This window comes from Amia ocellicauda, chromosome 21 (genome assembly GCF_036373705.1).
Source record: "Amia ocellicauda isolate fAmiCal2 chromosome 21, fAmiCal2.hap1, whole genome shotgun sequence".
NCBI lineage: Eukaryota > Metazoa > Chordata > Actinopteri > Amiiformes > Amiidae > Amia > Amia ocellicauda.
This window is the reverse complement of record NC_089870.1, coordinates 2,352,427-2,372,951: the sequence shown is the minus strand read 5'-3', so window position 1 is coordinate 2,372,951 and position 20,525 is coordinate 2,352,427. Positions and strand designations below refer to the sequence as shown.

The window sequence follows — 20,525 nt, the reverse complement described above, 5'->3', positions numbered from 1 at the left end:
ACACAAATTAAAATGTGCAAATGTGAAATCAAGGTAATCAAGGTAATCAAAGTGAAAAACGTGCAGTGGGCTGAGACCACTACATTTTGACGGTAAGCTGGTTGCATCGCATGGTTTTACCCAGCACAAATGTTTTATGTTTGTGTGCTTTTAAAAGTTTTATATTGTATTTTGGTGTTGTAGAGTGAGACGCAGGTTGTAATCGACCAGCACACTTAATTGATTTCAACGACTCACCCGAGGTAAATGTTTTATACGAATCACAGTATAGTCCATGCACTGTGATTTGTATAAAACATTTATACAGTGGACTGAAATCAAAACAAGGTGTGTTCGTGCAACACTCTCCCAAGTCTCTCTTGCAAAGCCACTTGCTACATATGGAAAAGGCCTGAGATGGAGCCTGGTTTGTGGTGTTCCCCAGCTACCAAAACTATGAACTGAAACATAGTCAGTGCTGACTGCAGACTTTCCAGACCTCCGACAGATGAGGTCTGGGAACATCAGCCCAAGACTGCTTTATCTGGTAGACCCCTCCAGGAAAAGGAATGGATTTGACCTAAAACTTGTAGTTGGGAAGATTGAATGTAAGTTTTGTGAGCCCCTGCTCTTAGGGGAACTCAAACCGGTTATACTGATAATTAAATCATTCTACGCAGCATTATTTTATTTGTGGAGCAACCAGAAAGGAACTCTCCAAACTGTCCATTAATATGGAAGTCCTGCCACTGAATCCTTTGAACTGGGTAGTTCTAAGACTTCATTCTTAGACTGTCCCCCAAAGTCTTCTAATATCTGCCCAACCCCCTGTGATTAGAACCGTTACTGAAGACCTTGCAAGTTGCAGTCAACATTAATTTAAACATCAATTTTAAATCTTAAATTAATTATTCTCAGTAAACACTGCTTTCTCCAAAACAGATTGATTTACCAAACTTGACAAAATGGTTAATAAAATCAAGCCGATAGATATACCACACAATTACATACTCAGTAAAACTCAAATTGTAGTCTATCTTGTTTCATTTCCATCACCTCAGATTGTTTCATACTGTCTATATTTCTTATTTCACTTTTGGAGACCGAGAGATATAGACTACTTCACCTAAAGCAGTTTTATGAAAAAAGTACATTTCATTCTACCAACTGACAGAGAATTACCTGTTTCAGTATCTGGAGTTCAGGGGGACTTTGAAATCAGAATTAAATTAGTCAGCAAATATGCAAATCTGTGGTCACCTGAGAAACTGTAATGCATCAGTTATGAGCTTTGCATCTTGCTGGTTCTTATAATAGCTCTATGGTTTGTGTTCTAGACTCTTAGAAAAACAGCTAGAGAAAGTGTGTATCGTATTGTCTCTCCCACACTGCTGAAAGGTTGTGTAAAGGTGAATTAGGATGAATGATTTCAAACAGGAATCAAAGGCTGTAAAAAATGAACACAGAAAACTTCTCTACATTCAGAAAAACAACCCTTCAAATGTAGCTGTGTGACTAATTCTGTGACAATATTGACAGTGATAAATATATTTTCTTAATACAGATGTGACACTGATACACACAGCTGGGCTAATAACATTTATGATCGCTGAAGGCCTGCTATCAAGAACTGGGAGTTTCTGGGCTAATTATTTCACAACTAATAGCTTGAAAAAGACCCACCTTAGAAGGTATGCAATACTTTATCAATATAACTCCCTTGTTGAAAACTACTTGTTTGGTTGCCGAGCAACCAGGACAACCACTAAACAGGTGGCTGAAGCCAGGAGGCCAGACTCCGCTTTCAAAGTTCATGCTCTAAGCTGCCGTGAACACTGAAGCTAGGCCAAAGCGCAGTCACACACTTTGTCTCAATCATACACACACTCACCCTTCCTAAACAATCTGTACATAACTCAGTAATGTACATCACAGAGACATATAAACAAATGGAATTCATTTCTGTAAACAAGTAATTAATCATGTGTATTAATTTTTGCCCAGTGTTCATTAGCAGCGTGGAATGTACATGCATAGTAAGGGGTGGTGGCAGTGGGGGTGTGGGTGGAGGCTGTGGGATTATGAGCTTTCCCACAATATACAGCAAGTGACTCGTATCTCTAAGCTGGAGAGGTTATTTTCAAAGGGTTGACATTTTAATGTGCTGACTGCAATTCTCTAAAGAGATCCAAAGCTGGCAGATCAGAAAAGTTGCAACAAAATATAAATGGGAGGGTCCCCTTCAGGTTTTCTATTCATTTTTAAGTTTTTGGTGGTTAAAAATTGGGGGAACATGACAACCAATCATCAATCAAATCAAATGAGAGAAAAACAGACATGAAGACCAGATATTTGTAAGCTTCTTGTCTGGAGTTGTCTATATTCTGCTCTAATTGATCAGCATAAGAATGCGGTGAATGTGGATTTCTGACAAGTTGGACAAGCAGCCAAGCACCTATACATAGCAGGCATTTGCGGTTTACATTTTTTTCTTTGTTGTGCTCCTCATATATCAGTTACCTCAGTGACATTTTGTGTGAATTGCTGGAATTTCATACACCTACTACAGCTGTAATGGACTCAAGTCCTCAGAAGCCACAGATACTTCTGAATCACCTCATGAACTGACAATTTCTTCAGCTATTCATTTTCTTCCAAGAAGAAAAGTCACTTGTTTTATCTCATGTAACAATAGACTTCGCAACAACTCTGCTAGACTGACTGACTGAAGATGACACTGCTTATCCTTTATGAATTGTATCAGATTAATATTTACTCAGAGAGACTGAGGGAACTGAACCTTTTCACCCTGGAACAGAGGAGACTATGTGGGGACTTGATTCAAGTCTTCAAAATCATGAAAGACATCGACCACATCAAACCAGAGGGGCTTTTCCAGATCAGCAGGGACACACGCACCCGGGGACACAAATGGAAATTGGGCTTCAAGGCATTCAAGATGGAAAACAGGAGATACTTCATCACACAGAGAATTGTCACAATCTGGAACAATCTGGTTGAAGCTGAATATTTGGCAACATTTAAAAATAGACTGTATATGATCCTTGGATCACTTAATGGACACCAAATGAGCATGATGGGTCGAATGGCCTCCTCTTGTTTGAAAACTTTATTATGTTCTTTCTTATGTTCTAATATAGTAGGATGTGTACTGATCTTTGGGTGTGTTTCAAGCTAGTTTTGGATAAAATTTCTTGCAGACAGAAGCAATTCTCTTAAAGTAATCCTACCAGTTTCCCTTAATTTCTTATTTCCCTAAACTTTGTGCTTTGCTATTATTGCTTTGCCGCTAAAAGACTCTAAACCCAGCCTTTAGAGAAAATCTAACGTTTATGTCACCACAGCGCTTTGTGACCTCACTGTGTAATCACTATCAAATTAAACTGACATGGTTACTAGGAAACACTGTACTTATCAGCTACACACAAGGGAGGTGAATAAAGGCTGAATGGCTCAGAGCTTTTAGAATACACCTGCCTTTAGAAATGTATGCCAAAAACGTTTTCATTTTCTACAATCCACAAAATAAATTAATGCCTGATGTGTGAAGCTGTAATTTTGCATCAAAGTCTGAAAGGACATATTGAAATAATAATGTAAGGCTGAAATTAGGTCCAGTGACTCTTGGAGTATATGCAATTCCAAAAAGGGATTGTGCCATCAGCAAAATAGTCTTTGATGTTCTTCACAAAGCAAATCAAGCAAAACAAACAAACAAACAAACAAACAAAGGAGCAACACAAATGCAAACAAAAGAGAACCTACAGAAATGACCTGCAAATAATGGTACTCTATGTTCATAGAGATAGTTTAATAAAATGAGTTTGTGACTTCAAAGAATGAAGGATAAAACACAAATAAATATGTCAGACATTTTTTTTCCACTGCGGTTCATTAATATTTAAGTTTCACTCAAGCTGATACTATAGAACGATCCCAGTACTCTGTGTTTCCACAAGGGTTTTTCCATGAAGGAAAATGCATTATCATAATTACAATATAAAACATTAAAGCTCTGTACAACACTTCTCATAAAAATCCTATTATTATACTTCTGCTGGTGTTTCACCGTTACCTTACCAAAACATACCAAAAACATTAAGTTGCATTGAATATTTGTTTTACTTACAAATGTACATGATTTTAACAATTCGTTTTTAAACCTGTCTATGAGATACAGTCCGTATTTGCCTGTGTCTTCTTTAGTGAATGAATTATCTGGTGAGTATATGTTGGCTCAGCTGTATTTGAATGTTTTCTGGGTTTTTGTTTAGTTTGTTTTGCTTAAATGTAGATTTTTGAGGAATATGTAAACCTACAGAAGGCACTCTTTAGTGATCTATTCACTCACATATAAGCTGCTTCCTTTCTGAACTAAGACTCAACATTCAATTGCCTCCCAGGAAAGAAACAAACATGATAGGGCATCTCATTTCTTTGAAGGCCAAAATTATATAATCCCACTGTATTTAAACAATAAACTATTTCAGGAATCTGCAGTGCCACCATACATTTTGGTTTGTCTTCCCACCAGCCATGAAGAATCACTCCAATACTTTGCTTTATGCTCCCTCCCATAAAGCCTTTGTTCTTCCAGAACCCAGAGGCCTGTTGCACAAAAAAACTTAAAATCAGCTTGGTCTTAAATTGAAGTCATTTTTTAAGCCTACCCTACACCAGGCTTAAATGGGGAAAAGGTATTTTTTGCTATAGAAACTGACATGAAACCAACATGGCAGCACATATGTTTTTTTTTATATGAAAGGGCATACATTCAAAGTAATGGAAGTTCAACTAATAATAGTTGCAACTAATTTGACACTGAAATGTTTAATTTAATGAATAAAAACTGTATTAATACTTTAGGTGAACTATTACAAATCTAGTATCTATTATAAAGAATGACAACTGTATTTACAACCAACAACTCTTAATAAATTACAATAATACTTTTCTCCTTCCCCATTTAACTCGAATCTTGCCCTTTATAACTTTAACATTAGATTTAGATTAAGTTTTTCCCTTTACGTCAAAAGATTTCCCTTCTGTAGTTCCAACAATTCAACATAAAGGTCCTCTCTTTGAAGTTAGTTTTTATTTTGAATTTATTTTAGTATGAATGGGGCAGACATCTTCAGAATCTTATTATTATTATTATTATTATTATTATTATTAAATATGTAAATGTCATGTTGTTATGTAGTCGGTAAAACAGCTGTAAAATAAGCAATATATATATACGTTAAAACAATATATGTATTAAACACCACTCCAAAACAATACGCATATTATGTGATGCATTTATATATGTTTAATATAACAAGTGTTTCAGCTATTATATCAGATGATGGACAGTGTGGTTTGCAGAAGCTGTCACGGTATCTAGAGGGTTAGAAATGTAATGAACAAAAGCAGGAAGTGTCGCCCCCTCAACGTGCTTATTAAACTGATTGTCAGCGAGTTGTATGTATAAAAACCACGCGTTGAACTCATAAAAACGTAGTATACACTTTCTATTATTGAAACTGTATTTAAACATAACATGGACAGTGACGTGAAACGAAGTGCTTTTAAAAACTAATTTAAAAATACATTTACAGTGCGCACTACGGCGGGGTTGATGGCATTTGCGTTTTGTGTTTTCATTCCAGGCTTTATTTTTGTCAGCATTTCCACCCAAATGTAGCCGTTTTCCTATGATTAGTTGCTCAACTATCGCAAATGTTTAATGTTCGGTGAAATTTGTATTTTTTACTTTATATGCAGCCATTTTGTTTTTTCCGTTCTTCACAAAAATAATAAGAACAGAGTTTGCTGCTTAGCAACATCAGGTAAGCCAGGGCTAACGTGAGACCCGCGGGGTTTTGTTTCGTGCAACGGTCTTATCGTCAGGTCTTACATAAATCCAATTTAACAGGACTTAGACAGAATAAGGCTAATACTTAAAATAAGACCTTTTTAGTGCAACCGGCCCCCGGGTTCCATATTCCGTTTTGATCTATTGTACTGTATCCTGGTACATTTCAACCGCCTCTCATTTAAAGCTCAGTTTGGTTTTTGGTCTCTTAAATTGAGTGACATATATTGCAGAGTTTTGGGGTGGCAAGTATAAGTATCATTAAGCTTTGTTTTGTTGTATCATTTAAATACTTAGGAACCCCATGTGACATAAATGGCCTACTAAATTGGGATTATATATCTCATCCTCATCAGCCTATATATAGCCTTCAGTTTATTATTTAATATTCCCATTTTTTATGTGGTCTTCTTCTAGGACTATGTGTTCTTTCATCTCTTGGGATCCATTCAATAGCTTCCATTGTCCAACTTTGATCTGTTCTTCTTGCAATGTGTCCAGCCCATTGTCATTTTAACATTTTCCTCTCAATGATTTTAGATTGTTCTGGGATGCTTTCTTTATCCATTCTAAGCATACATCTGTATATGCTTATTTGTGTCGTCCACAGTTTCTGTAACATTTTTGTATTTAGTGCCCATGTTTCACAGCCATAACACAGCACTGGTAGTATGCATTGACCGAATATTTTTCTTTTCAGGCAAATGGGTAGATTCCTTTTCAATATTCTGCTGTTTATTCCAAATGTACTCCATCCATCTATATATATATATTTGTCAAACCTTACAAGTATTTTTGACATATAAATCACACTGTGTTTTTAAGGGTTATTGCACAAGTTTTAAGTTGAAAGCCACAGTCATATAGTAATCAAGTTACATATAAGGTGAACTTGGGGTTTGTATGCAAACAGATGCAAAAAAATAACAAATGCAGTAATACAATGGAAAAGGCCTGATTACATCAGTTCCCTTTCATGCAACGAAAGTAGCCTATATTTATCTATACTGTGAGTACATAGCAAACTGTCTCACATTATGCCTCATATCCTGACAATTACAGATTAGTACTTAGAATAGAACTATCGTGCAAACATGGAGTGTGCCCATTTTAGTGAAACTGACAAAACCACTTCAACCTTAGATTCTTTTTTTCAGTTTGCTAAATATTCAGGAATATGTTTCTCTTATATAATACATTTTCCCAATATTTCAAGGCTTTCTTGTTCATATCAATTTATATCAATAGCAACCTAAAATATGTTGATCAATATAACTAACCTTACCTATACTGAAACATTTACTTTACAAATAATGTTTTCCATTACAGTATTGTTAAAGGGGAATTGCACCCCATTTTTTTGTATCTCAATTCTGTTAGCTGTATATATTACAATTACATACTACTAGGCATCTGAAAGATATGTTCCAATTTTGTATGTGTTTCGGTTAACTTTTTCTCCTTATGTGCAGCGCCATTTTGACAGGGCTGCTGGGTTTCAAAATGAGGTTATGTAAACAAATGAGACCCATGGAATAAAACCCCTAAGACAGGCAAGAGGCACTAAATAGTCCATGACAAACCTCAATCCAAAAGAAGTCGACAGCTACCCCGACAAACTATCACCAAATCAATTATTTATTATTGATGAAATCAATTTCCGAAAACAATCATGAAAACAGGGACAGCCGCAGCAGTCTGATTTCCCAATATGAGCATCTTGTATCACTGTTAAAGTCGAATATCTAATATCTAATATCTCGGTCACCAAATAGCACAACCCAGTCATCCTCTACTTGTCTACAGCCAGTACCCAGAAGGACAAAGCACACCACTGTGGTCTCTTGAATGCACCAAGCAGTTCATGTAAATAGTCACCTCAGTAGCAATTAGCAGAGCATCATGTGTATCTAGTCAAGCCTTAATGAATGTACAAAGGTGGATTTAAACCACAGAAATAAATCACCAGTGTCTATAATCAGAACAACAACCCAAATAAATGTGCCCCAATGAATGTTCTGCCAACACTTGCAGAGCACAATTAAATTCTGTATTAACCTTTTTTTTAAGGGTTACATAGGCATCAAACTACAGCCAGAAATACTAGTACCTGAGATTAGGGTGTCTCGCCAAAAGTGAAAAACTAGAAACTGTTTAGTTCTTTGAACACAGTCCTGAACTGATCCCCAGATGAATAAATACGGAAGGCACCGTAAGCAAGTCTTTCGTATTCCAGACAATGTTCTTAAGAGATTCTCCAATAGCAACATATATTAACCATTCCCAACAGCCACATACACCAAGTGGTCACTTTAGTAGGTAGACGTCCCCATTCCATGAATTAGACTGCGGAAGCAGGTAGGCAGGTGTAACATAGCACTGCAGTGGAGAGGAACCAGGTATGGAGAGACAGATATTCAGAAACAGGCTGGGGTCAATGCTGGCAAACAGTGAAGTCAAGGAGAATCCAAAAGGCAAGCAGGGGTTCAGAGATCAGGCGAATAGTACAAAATCCAGAAGTCGAGGTCAAAGGCAAGAAATCACAAGGGTTGTAGAGAACACTTAGAATTCCAACAAGACTTAGCACAGAAATGATTTGACCAGGGGGTGTTTTTGTGAAGCAGAGAGAGGTGGTAATCACTGCTGGGGCGTGCTGGTGGAATGGGAGCAGAGGGTGATGTGTGAGTGCACTGGGTGTTGTGGAATGTCCATTGACAGAGTTTAGAATTCAGGCAATGATGGTGCCCCAGATGGCAAACTAGGGAAGTGAGGGATAAAACTGTGACAGCAGGTACCTAGAGATTGTGTGTGTGTGAGCAATTCAGATGGAAAATGGGCAAGACAAAAGATTTAAGCAACTTTTTTCGTAAACAAATATATAGATATTTCATCATCATCAACATAATCATGAAGGCCTCCGCCAAGATATTTCCAGTTGTTTCGGTGTACAGCGTCTCTTTTGTCAGCAGAGCTTATGATTTACTCTTCCCATGTTTTATTTGGACTTTTAGGTCTTTTGCATCTCTTGGGATTCATTCAATAGCTTATTTTGTCCATCTTAAGAACATAATAACATAAGAAAGTTTACAAATGAGAGGAGGACATTCGACCCATCGTGCCTGTTTGGTGTCCATTAGTAAATTGGTCTGGAAAAGTGACTGGCCCATTTCGATTTTAACTGTTTTCACTCCATCAATGACAATGCATACTTGTTGCTATTCCAAGCATAAATCTCCATGATTCTTTGTGATGTTTACAGAATGTGTATAATTTTTGCATTTAGGTTTCGGATCCATATTTGAGCACTGTATATTGTGTCTCCCTGACATACTCCTTTGCAGATCTTGATCTTGCCATATAGTCTGATTGTTACAGTGGAACCTCATATTCTCTACATGCCACAGGAAATCTGAACATTATTGTGGATCACGTGCATCTCTTCATGGCAGAAGTGTATCCATCTGCAAATTGGTTAATCCAGCAGGATAATGTTCCAGACCTCAAGGCTAGCATTGTCTCTTCATGGCAGCAGTATATCCATCTGTAAATTGATTATTTCAGCTGGATAATGCGCCATGCCACAAGGCTAGGATTGTCTAGCCTGCATTCTAATACTTCTCAGACAACTTGAATATGATCCAAAGTGTTATATTCATTTCTGAACACTTCTTGTTCTATTGGCTGGGCAAAGTTCAAAGTCTTGAAGGTGATGCATTAATACTTTTGTATACAATGGGAAGTAAACTAATGGGAATAATAGTTCTTCAGATCTTCTTTTTCTCCCTTCCTGAGAAGGATGATGATAGTTGCCTTGTTCCATTTATTTGGGATTTTTATAATTCTGCTTTATTGGAGAGGGTTACCAAAAGACCTTTATTTTTATATTTTATTTTTAACAATCACATTAAAATATCACTGCATATGATCCCCCAACGTTTGTATGCAGTTTAAGTTTAAAAGGGTAAAATAATAATAACCAGACACATTACTGGTGTCTTATTAGATACTACAGAAAGGTACCCAGCTTTGACACAGCTTCAACATTCATTTATGTTTTGCAACCAATCACCCCTGTCGAACAGTCCTGTCAAGACATATTGCTGGCTGCATAACGACACAATGAAGTTACTTCAAATAAAATCAAACATGAAAAAAAAAAAAAGATTATGCATTTTCTACTTCTCAGCACGGAATACTACATTGATAACATCTGCAGTATTATTATCATATCCTGCTGGGAATAAACTCTCCACAAACAGTTGTGACTATACACGAATAAATCATTGTGAAGAAATTTACTAGTTCAAATGTTGCTAAATATATTTTCGCTCGTTAAATAAAATACGTTGATACCTGCATTAAAGTATCACGACACAGTGAAATGTAACGTTTAAATTGGCAAAAGCTGGGAGTTGAAGATGCGGAGGATACAACGCCAGGCAAGCGCTTGTGGTTTGAGCCGCGCTGTGCACGTCTGCAGCTGCTGCATCTCAGCCGCTCCCCTTCCGCCTGCCTCGTTTTATGATGGCAATGAACTTGCTCTCACAGTTTGAATTTTTTTTATAAATTCCTTTATGCAGGGTCGTGTGCACAGAGACAAAAAAGCCTCTCCCCCGTATCTCCTTCCGTGTGCAAACTTTTTCTACATATAAATACAAGGGGACGGGAGGACGAGGCGCACAGTGCAGTGAGGAGGGGTTGAAATAAGCAGGTGGGCCGCAGTAAAGCAGGGTGGCACCTTGATAACTTCTCACAGGATATTCTACTGAGTTGAAGGCAGCGAAAATACTTGCAAACATGCCTAAGTGTCCTAAGTGCACGAAAGAAGTGTATTTTGGTAAGATTTTATTAATTTCATTGCATTTTATTCATTGCAAAATGTTGATTGTAAAATATACAGGTTTATCTTGTGAAAAACTGCTCTTTGAAACAAACAAAAATCTAAACTTTTACATGTTTTCAGTTATACATAAACCTGCACAATGCAACCAGTTAGCACATACCAGTGCACCGTAATATCCTTTGGATGAATTGGTATTATTTGCTAGGAAGGAGAAATGCATTCCAGCAGAGCTCGTTACAGTGACAGAAAATGCTGACTATCACTATCGTACATAATATGGATGCAGGTTTTGCGCAGCGTAGTGGACGTGGAGATTTGGAGATGTAGTCTAAAGACAAATTGTTTGTAAAACTTAAAAATGCAAGGGGATCCATAGCAACTAACATACAGTTGGAGCATCTTTCTTACATACATGGTCAAAATGCATTTTATCATACACATACTGCAAGTGACGTACATTAAAACGTAAAAAAGTTTTTTTCTGTATGTTGAAATAGTTTCACAAGAGTTCTGCCATAAAGCCAAATATGGATAAAGTCAATATATGACCCTTGTTTCATCACAGCAATGTATAATGTTAAGATTACTGAAATGTATTGACTTAAATATTATTTAAATATCTTTAAAGATTTGTTTATTAGTTGCATTTGTTTAGGTAATTTTAATTATACTTGTTTATTGGTTATATATAATATAATATTGACAAGTTTATTCAAAATAATCTCTGCAGTAATTCGATGTTCGATAGAATTCTCCGGGGATTTCGACACATTTACCGAGAGGGTTGAGTGATTTAAATAATTAACCTTACAGCAAGTTGTTGCACGCCAGGACAGTCGTAAGATCAATCCATCATGAGTTTAAACGTCTTAATGCTGTCTTCTTGTTGTAAATAATTCATGGTTTGATGATATATCGCAAGTTTTATAAATAAACATGTATCATGCGGGCTGAAAAAGTCCCTCCTTCGAACGGTACAGTTGAAGTCAGATATCTTCAGGAAGTTTAAATCGTTAGAGATGAGATAACCACACCCATATGTAACATGTATTTAGCAGCAATGTTGAAAAGATTAATATTTGCATGGCATTGTAGCCAATGAGGTGGGTTTTAAAGTTTTATAATATACACAGGTGCATACTTCCACTACTGGTGCACTGTGTACATCTTGATCAACTCAAGGCACTATTTTAATCTCGTCGTTTTTGCTTGCTTGCTTGCTTTCTTTCTTTTTTGTATATGTGGCGTTTTGAAGTCACAGTTTATTGAGCTTTGCCCCAAACACACTTACATTTTATTTTCAACATTCCTATGATGCTTTATCTAGGTACATTCAATCTACAATTCTACTCTACAGAATATTCACAGATGGAGTAGAAAGATGAACTACAATACTATAATAGTTATTTAGGTAGATGATGCTATACAGTTTATTCATATGACCAAATGTCAAACTTCTATATAAATATAAATACAATTAAATCCTGTTATAATGAATGTCTTGATCCTTTCCTTTTCAGTTTTTGAATAACATGATGCAACTATATATACATACACAATAGATGTATACATATTTATTCTATTACAAATATATCACATTGCACTCTGTTTTTAAGGTATGTCTTCTCTCTTACATTATATCACATAAGACAGACAGTGTGGTGTCTTACGGGATATAATTATGCATTTTTATTCTTTTATAGTTTTAGATGCTCAGAAATACTACTTAAAGTAAGTTGTTGTTTATTTTTTAATTATTTATTTTTTATCCAGCCTTACCTTTCATTTAATTTTAATTTGCCCTTCCCCTCCCATAACAATCCACACCCCCATACAAACTATATTACAGCAAATATGCATCTGGAAATAATTCTGCTACTGCATCAACTTCTGCTATAGGGAGCTATCTACAGTCTAAAGTCAGAGGCCCTTAGAGAATAGATGTCAGACCCTGGTAATATGTGAACAATAGCACACAGTGTAAGCAATGAAAGAAAAGTACCACAATTCTTACCACAAGATTTCTAGCCTTTACTTGGCAATGCGCTGTAAATATTTCTGAAATTTCCCATTACACCATCAATTTAAAATAAAAATAAAAACATAAGCCTTAGAGAACTTTTTAAAAGATATATATATATATATATATATATATATATATATATATATATATATATATATATATATATATATATATATTTTAATACATTTCATTGTAAAGCAATATTAATTTAGGATATTGAGTACAATTGCTGCTATATATCTTACTGATCATGGATGTAATGTTTATATTTGTACAGAAAAACAATGCAAATAATGAAAACAAATAACATTTGCTAAGTCAGCTAGCCAGTTATATGTAATAAACAAACGTGTACCAGTTCTTTAGTTAAGTAGTCTCAGTGCTGTTATTATGTCTGATAATATTGCAGTTTCGCCAGATCTTTTTTAACGATCTTTATGCAAACTGAGCATCTGCTTTCTTAATCAACATTGAATAAAGCAGATTGAATTTAGAAAAGAAGGAAGTCTTGTGAATTCCTTATCATTGAGTACATAAGCCCATCACTGAATAGGCTGCAGCAGTGCATGTTAAACTTTAAAACACAGTCAAAGAATTGCATTTTGTAGTATCAGTAGTGGATTATATTACCTCATCCTGAAAATCTTGAAGCTCAAAATATTTCTGAATTATGCTTCACACTTCTGTTTATAGCATTAGTCGCTCTGTGGATTTGTGAAGCCTAAGGGGGGTTAAATGGTTTTCCATTTGATTTGGGTAATGTCACTTTTGATAAGGTTCTGGTCTGATTTGGATAACAGATGCATTTCTTTGCTGTGTCTCAGTGTCTGTCATCCACTCATGTCTCAATAACAACCACAATAGGACCATTGTTAAGAGAATGGGGAATGCCACTAAGGAAAGAAGATACCCTTTCACATTCAATTTTCCCAACAAATATACAAATTAGATAGAACATGGAAACATCTGTGTTTAATGGCAGTATTTGAATATGTTCAGTATGGAAGCAATTGGCCACAGCCATGAAATTACACAGATGAGCTCCAGACTGACCAAATTACAGCATAATCGATACTTTTAAAACAACAAATTCTGTAACTGTTTGGTAGCACAGAAGAGATTTTTCAAAGTTGATGAAACTTTTGCACCATGAATCAATTGTCCTCGCCTTGTCAAATATGTTAGTATATTACATTACTTGTCATTTAGCAGACGCTCTTATCCAGGGCAACTTACATTTGTACCCATTTATACAGCTGGAGCAATCTAAGTGAAGTACCTTGCTCAAGGGTACAACAGCACTGCCCCACTGGGATTTGAACCCACCTTCGAGTTATGAGTCCAGAGCCCTAACCACTACTCCACAGTGCTGCCTATGTTAGTAGATTGAGTTGGAACCATCTGGGTGTTTGGAAATCATTCCAAATCAATCAGTCTCCTCTGAAAAGCCTACTCCACCCTATATTCTTCCATAAACGTGTGGTTAAACTGTAACCAGTACACATGAGCAGCCAACCAACATAAGGTCAATGGTATTCAAAGCCCTGCAACACTCAGCACAAAACAGTCAGCTCCTGACCCTGTACACTTAGTTTTTAACAGAACAGGTTCAGACTAATATATATCAATTTACTGATTCTGACAACCAGGTCACAACTGTACTCAACTGAGGAAATCAAAACATTTGAGGGTTATATGCTTATGTAGTGATAGGGGGCTAGGTGGCTCTGTTGGTTTGAATATGGTGCTATAACCACCAGGGTCTGGGTTTCCCTCTCCAGTGTACTGACCAACAAGTGTGGCTAATGTGGAGAGCAATGGCTGATAGAAGCAATTAAGAGACTTACTGGTGGATTTACAGTGGATGGAGATGTTGATATTAAACAAAGAGTGATTGCTTCTAAGCATTTTCAAGAAACACTTCATTCAGTACATGGTCACATTCAGTTGGAGCCGGGGCACAGGGGGCGCTAGGCAGGGTAAACCCTAGATGGGAAGCACACGCACAAACTCAAACCTACACACCAGAGAAAACCAACACAGCCACAGGGAGGCACAGGCACATACCCAAGGCAAGAATCAAACCGGGATCCCAGCAGCGCTAAATAGTGCACCATCGTGCCTCCCTATTTTAAAAGGAATAAAATACATTTAGATCACTTTCTATTCCACTTTATAAGTGCAGACGCATGAGAAATTGTCATGTCTTGCTGATCGCCAAAAACATGAAATGAAAGCCTCCACCCTCTTCCTTATCAATACATTTTGAAAGCTTTGCAAATCTTAACAGGACAAGATTATTACATAGATATGTATACATCTATAAAACAACAATTTTTTTATTATTTGATTACAACTTCCCATGTTATTAAATTATGTCATAATGGCAAAAGCCTTCTTTTCAGTACCACACCACTACATTCCAGGCTATTAACTGAAGTACAAAAGTAAATAAATTAACAAAGAGGGTGATAGCAAAGGATCCCACCAATAAGTCACAAGAGTGATGCTGTGAATTAATTAATGTTAAAACTTTCCAACAGCTTATCAATTTCAGTTTTAAATATATTGTCATGATATTCATTGCAACATTATGCTATTTAATAGTCCACTAAGTGTGTCCTATTACATACAATTAACATTTTTCTTTTTTCTCTGGACGTTTGCAAGGCAAAGTCTATTAAATATTAATCTTAATTCTTGTTATGTCTTTTCAGCTGAGAGAGTGACTTCCCTTGGAAAAGACTGGCACAGACCCTGCCTGAAATGTGAGAAGTGTGGTAAGACCTTGGCAGCAGGATCACATGCAGAGGTAGGCCTTCAGAATCCCAGACATACAGCAATGAATCAGTGTCCAACCAACAATATAACAAGTATATATTATACAGTACAAGTATTTTTTATGTAACAATATTTATAAAACAATGAATCGTTGAATATCATTGTTTCAAATTAAGGTTGTGAATACTTTATAATGTATAATGTTGAGAAGATGCTCATTGCTTTTTCAAATTTCTTCTAGCATGAAGGAAAACCCTACTGTAATAATCCATGCTACTCTGCACTTTTTGGACCCAAAGGTTGGTTGTTATTCTTATTATTAATTTATGAAAGAATTAATGCTTCAGCAAGTAAGGCTAATTCAGATGTAAAACGTTTAATTTATAGATGTATTTTAAAGCACTGAAAATACACCTGGTATAATATGCACCTGGTCTGTGTTCATAAACTGACAATTATTGCATTCCTTTTGTGAAATTTCTGTATGAAGTGCCAAGTTAAACTAAAGATCAGGTACTGAAAAATATGCGAGTGGAAGTTTCTATAAGACTGGTCGGTCAGTCGACTGTCTGTCTGAGTGACTGACTGTCATCACAGCCGGTAGAGAAATCTTTCTGCTAACTGTGATGTTATAGAAGCGCCTGAGAGGACAATCCCCCTGTACATCTGTAAGCTGACATCTTGAAGGGGATATGTTTGAAAACAACTCAGGATGTGAACAATGAAAGGAAAAAAAATGTGTTGCTTTGGCTTGTTAAGCAACATGACAAGCGGATGGTATGATGCTATCGCTTTTCTCAGATTTTCACTGTACTTTTTTTTGCATGTTTATAAGCATTTCCTCAAAATGTGGAGGAATTGTAGGAGCTCCTTCACTTTTTTTGGTCAGGATCTTTTTAATGATAAATGCAACCCCCTACCCCCAGCTAGAGGGGGAAAAAAAACAAGAACAAATCGTTTTTTTTATGTGAAGTAATCAACAGAATAGCTGGCAGCCTTCTGACACCTACACTTCCTTCAGGACATAACAGAGGCATTTTACAGAGGCTGCAAATAAGCAGCTAATGTGTTAGAGTTGCACTGTGGGTAGAATAGACAGAGGCTGATGGTTATTGTGCAATAGGCCTTTCAGTAAATACAAGAATCCCACATACATGTAGTCTAGAACTGTGTAGCCCAACATAGGGTTTGATGTGCAGTAGAAAGCATGACAGATATGACTGTTTAGATACTTTCAACATTCCAATCTAGGGGTAAGATTTCAGCTCAACGTGATCTTCAATTTGAGAGTAGGCAGAAACCAGATCATTGTCTTCAAGTCTCAGTGTCTATCTGGATTATTTTCAGTCAGTGACCCCCTATCCCTAGATTTCTACCAGCAGACTTCTTAAGCGCTTGGTCAATCTAGGTCCTAGGTTGCTCCAGGGTACAGCAGCAGTGTCCCCCACCTGGGACTGGACTTGAGACCAGAGACCTTACCACTACTCTACACTGCTTCACGACTTTAAAGAATGATTTCACTCTGCAATCTCCTTTAAGAGTACGTGTATAAATGTTTTGTCCCCTATATTGTACAGTTGTGCCAGGGTAATTCTCCCTTGAGCAGTCACTCAAATACAGTGTAATACATGTACTGCAATACTAAGTAAGCTAATATGAAATAAAAACGGCATATATTTACATGGAATGTGAAAATTCTAGAAGAATGAAAACCCACAGAACACTGCCACTTGCCAGAAATCAATAACATCACATTAACATCACATTTTCTTCCAACCTCCATTACTGGCTACCTGTAATAGACAAAAGCAGAAACTAAGCAAACCAGAACATAGTGACCTGGTTATCCGAGTGTGCCCAACACGGATTATAATTAGCTGCAATTGTCAAAGTCTCCAGTCATTATATCAATAGATATTAGTCTGATAACATGACATCACCTCTCTAAATGTGCCATTTCCCCAGTGCTCTGACTGGGAATTATGACTGTTGGGGTTCTGAGTGCAAAGAACCATTCTTCTAGTCCAATGATAACGAGGTCAGGGAAAGGCGCCACCATTTATTCAGTGCCCAGTATATTTCCAAAACAATGTGACGTCAGTGAACTACCATCATACTTGCTTTTTTCCACACCTCTGTAGAGCCAGACTGAGATTAACAGGACAGGTGGAATAGCTAAAAATACACTAGAGCATCACATGCTTTTGGATCCCCTTCTAATGCAGTCTGATGCCCTGTTAACACTCACTTTGTTATGGGACAGTATTGCTAGACCCATGTAGAAGAAAAATACTAAATAAGTTAGGATTACAATTGAAAGGTAATAGGCAATTATAGAAGGTGTGGGAGCTTCATTTTCAAGGACAGGAGTTAAAAGTATAGCAGAAATGTGTAAAACAATGAAAGGATGTCTTGACAATTATGGGATTGTACGCTTCATAAAGAATGTGAGCATTTTATTTAGAATTTGTGATATTTCAAGTGTGTGGGTATAGGCTAACATGACTAATGGTGCCATGGTAACAGTGTTGTTGCCACCACAGGACTGCCATTTAAAATAATTCCAATGACTGCCATGAGGAAGCAACAGAGTTTCCATTGTTTTGGGTGTATTTAAATAGCAGGCACTTAGACATGAAGCAATACCCATAGCGTATTTTGAGTCCAAAAATATATAAATGTAACCTCTTGGTTTTCTTTTCAGGATTTGGACGTGGAGGAACTGAAAGCCACACTTTCAAATAGATTACAATGCAGGTAATAAATGGGTTGTGTTATTAACAGGCTATGTGCCTTTCTTAAATTATTTGTTCTGTGGGTCATGTTTATAGCAAGACCACAGTATCAAACTCACTCATTCATTTCTTCTCAATAACCACTTCATCCATCACAGTGCAGCACACACAAGTTAGAGTAGCCAATCAATCTAAACAGCATGGCTTTGCATGGTAGGAGGAACTGGAGCACCAGAGAAAACCTACACAGACACAGGGAGAACAGGCAAACACCGAAGGCCGGAATCAAACCTGGGTACCAGGAGCTGTGATGCACAACCTTGCAGCAGTATCAAATTGCTTAGGTCAAAAGGAGACATTTGCAGAGTTCTTATACATATCTTGCACTCCACAGTCTTTATTACAAACATGGTTTATAGTCAAGGTTTCACCACATAGATATCTGACAACCTAACACAGCAAGTCAAACATGCATATGAGCTTTGCACTAAAGTTAGAATAAAAATCAATGGGAAAGATTTTAAAGTGACGAGGGCTGATATCAGAGAATGCAAGATCATAACGTATTTATTTTTTATGATTAAATAATAATTTATTTGAGAATAATTCTTTAACCCAGGTCTGTATTTTGACCAGAAATAAACAGGCAACAAACAGATTGCAAAGACAGCAATAGTTATTGGATGTCATGTGAAGCACAGAGGACATCTCCAGAAAATCCTGTTCTTAACTAAGCCTGACCAACAGCACACTCATTTACAGGGTAACGTGGCAGTGTACATTCAAACATGATCAACCTGTCACATATCCTTTAAATCATAGACCGCTTTTTCCAAGCTCATATGTAGCTACCATCTGGTGTAAGCTTTACAAGTATCTTATATGGACTGATTTCCACATACAAAGTGACCACAGATGCACATAAACAAAAGGACATTTTTTTAGGGTCGACTCATAATTGATACATGATACAGAATGTGATGAAGTGTTTGATTTCCTTCTGACACAGAACACACTGAAGTAAAACAGATTTGTAGTAATGCACTCAATGTTAAACATCCTTCTCTTTCTCCAGGTTATCCATCTAACATGTAATGGAGGAGGAGAGAAGGTGGCATTCATGAAGCCTTTTGTTTGTTTTATATACCTAGTAATGTAATGCTTTTAATCTAAAACACCAACAATAGTTTTGTTTTGTTTTTTGTAATTGAAATATATCCCTCAACTTTACAAAAACATAACACTGCTGTATCTCGATTACCATGAACTGGTTTGAAGTGTATACAATAAAGCTTTAACTTTTTTTTTTTCCTGTAAATTGAGTTTTTAGACTGTTATTGTGTTTTCCTTTTTCCTTTCTGAAAATTGAAAAGAGATTCAGACTACACCTGGATATTAAACAACTGATTTTGAAAACGGTTGCTCTAGTGAACAGTGAGAGCCTGTTGTCATTTCACATGCTAGTGTTAAATCTACTTTAAACCACCTAAGAATGCTTTTAAATCCTCTTTTCAATACAAAGGGACTGCTTTGTTATTTGCAAATGGATCATTAATTGTATTATAGAAGAAACCCCACTGTTTACTCCCACCTCAGTGGCATTACAAAATAGCTGAAGATGCTAGTGCCAGACTCAATCTGATATTTATCCATCCAGTGGTGTCTTACATAATTACTCAAAGAATTAAAGGTACCAAGTACACCTGCAGAAACCCAGCCCTGCTGTAGACTTAAAGATACAAGATACCTAATGAAATTATAACTTTTCAAATACTGGGCTTATTCCTTAAGGACAGATAAATGCAGAAGACAAGACACACAATGGGAGAGGGGAGTAATGCACCCACCTTCCAAAATGTGCCTTCCATATTTCTTATATTATTTGGTTTTTACAATCTCAGTCGTCAGAGGTATAACACATTGTGTTTTCTACTGTTTATTCTGAGAGAAGCATCAGTTTACCTTGTCCCAAATGTAAACCCAGATTCCCATTATTTCAATGGGTGTATGTAAGAATGCCTTAATTAGCCAATTTATCCTCATTGTGGAGGCTGAGAATAAGACAGAAATACATGTGTGAATCAACTCAAATGCAAAACGTGCACAAGTAAAACATGAAAACAAGAGTACTATGATTGTTACATTGCTACAGTATGTATTTTCTTCTTTACAACTAGAAACATGAATGCCTAAGCGTCTGGACGTGTCCGGACGCGTCCGTGTTTTGTGGACGGTTAACTTGCTGGTGCTGGACGTGTCCGTAAGCGTCCGTCCCCACTGAGGACA

At 36.7% G+C, this 20,525-nt stretch overlaps 1 protein-coding gene across 1 annotated transcript; it reads left to right on the top strand.

Moving 5' to 3' along the window:
- Positions 1-10,520: 10,520 nt before the first annotated feature.
- crip1 (cysteine-rich protein 1) lies at positions 10,521-19,557 on the top strand. Its single transcript, XM_066694905.1, has 5 exons — positions 10,521-10,694; positions 15,441-15,535; positions 15,746-15,803; positions 18,209-18,261; positions 19,315-19,557. Exons 1-4 carry the CDS (start codon positions 10,655-10,657, stop codon positions 18,247-18,249), a joined length of 234 nt encoding a protein of 77 aa, XP_066551002.1. The 5' UTR covers positions 10,521-10,654; the 3' UTR covers positions 18,250-18,261; positions 19,315-19,557.
- The last annotated feature ends 968 nt before the right edge of the window (positions 19,558-20,525 follow it).

What these genes read in the sequence shown, in the direction of transcription:
- crip1 (XM_066694905.1), top strand. Translation starts at nt 10,655, where the DNA reads ATGCCTAAGTGTCCTAAGTGCACGAAAGAAGTGTATTTTG. An exon ending in CAGCAGGATCACATGCAGAG is followed by an intron (nt 15,536 to 15,745) that starts GTAGGCCTTCAG and finishes AATTTCTTCTAG; the next exon opens with CATGAAGGAAAACCCTACTG. An exon ending in TGCACTTTTTGGACCCAAAG is followed by an intron (nt 15,804 to 18,208) that starts GTTGGTTGTTAT and finishes TTTTCTTTTCAG; the next exon opens with GATTTGGACGTGGAGGAACT.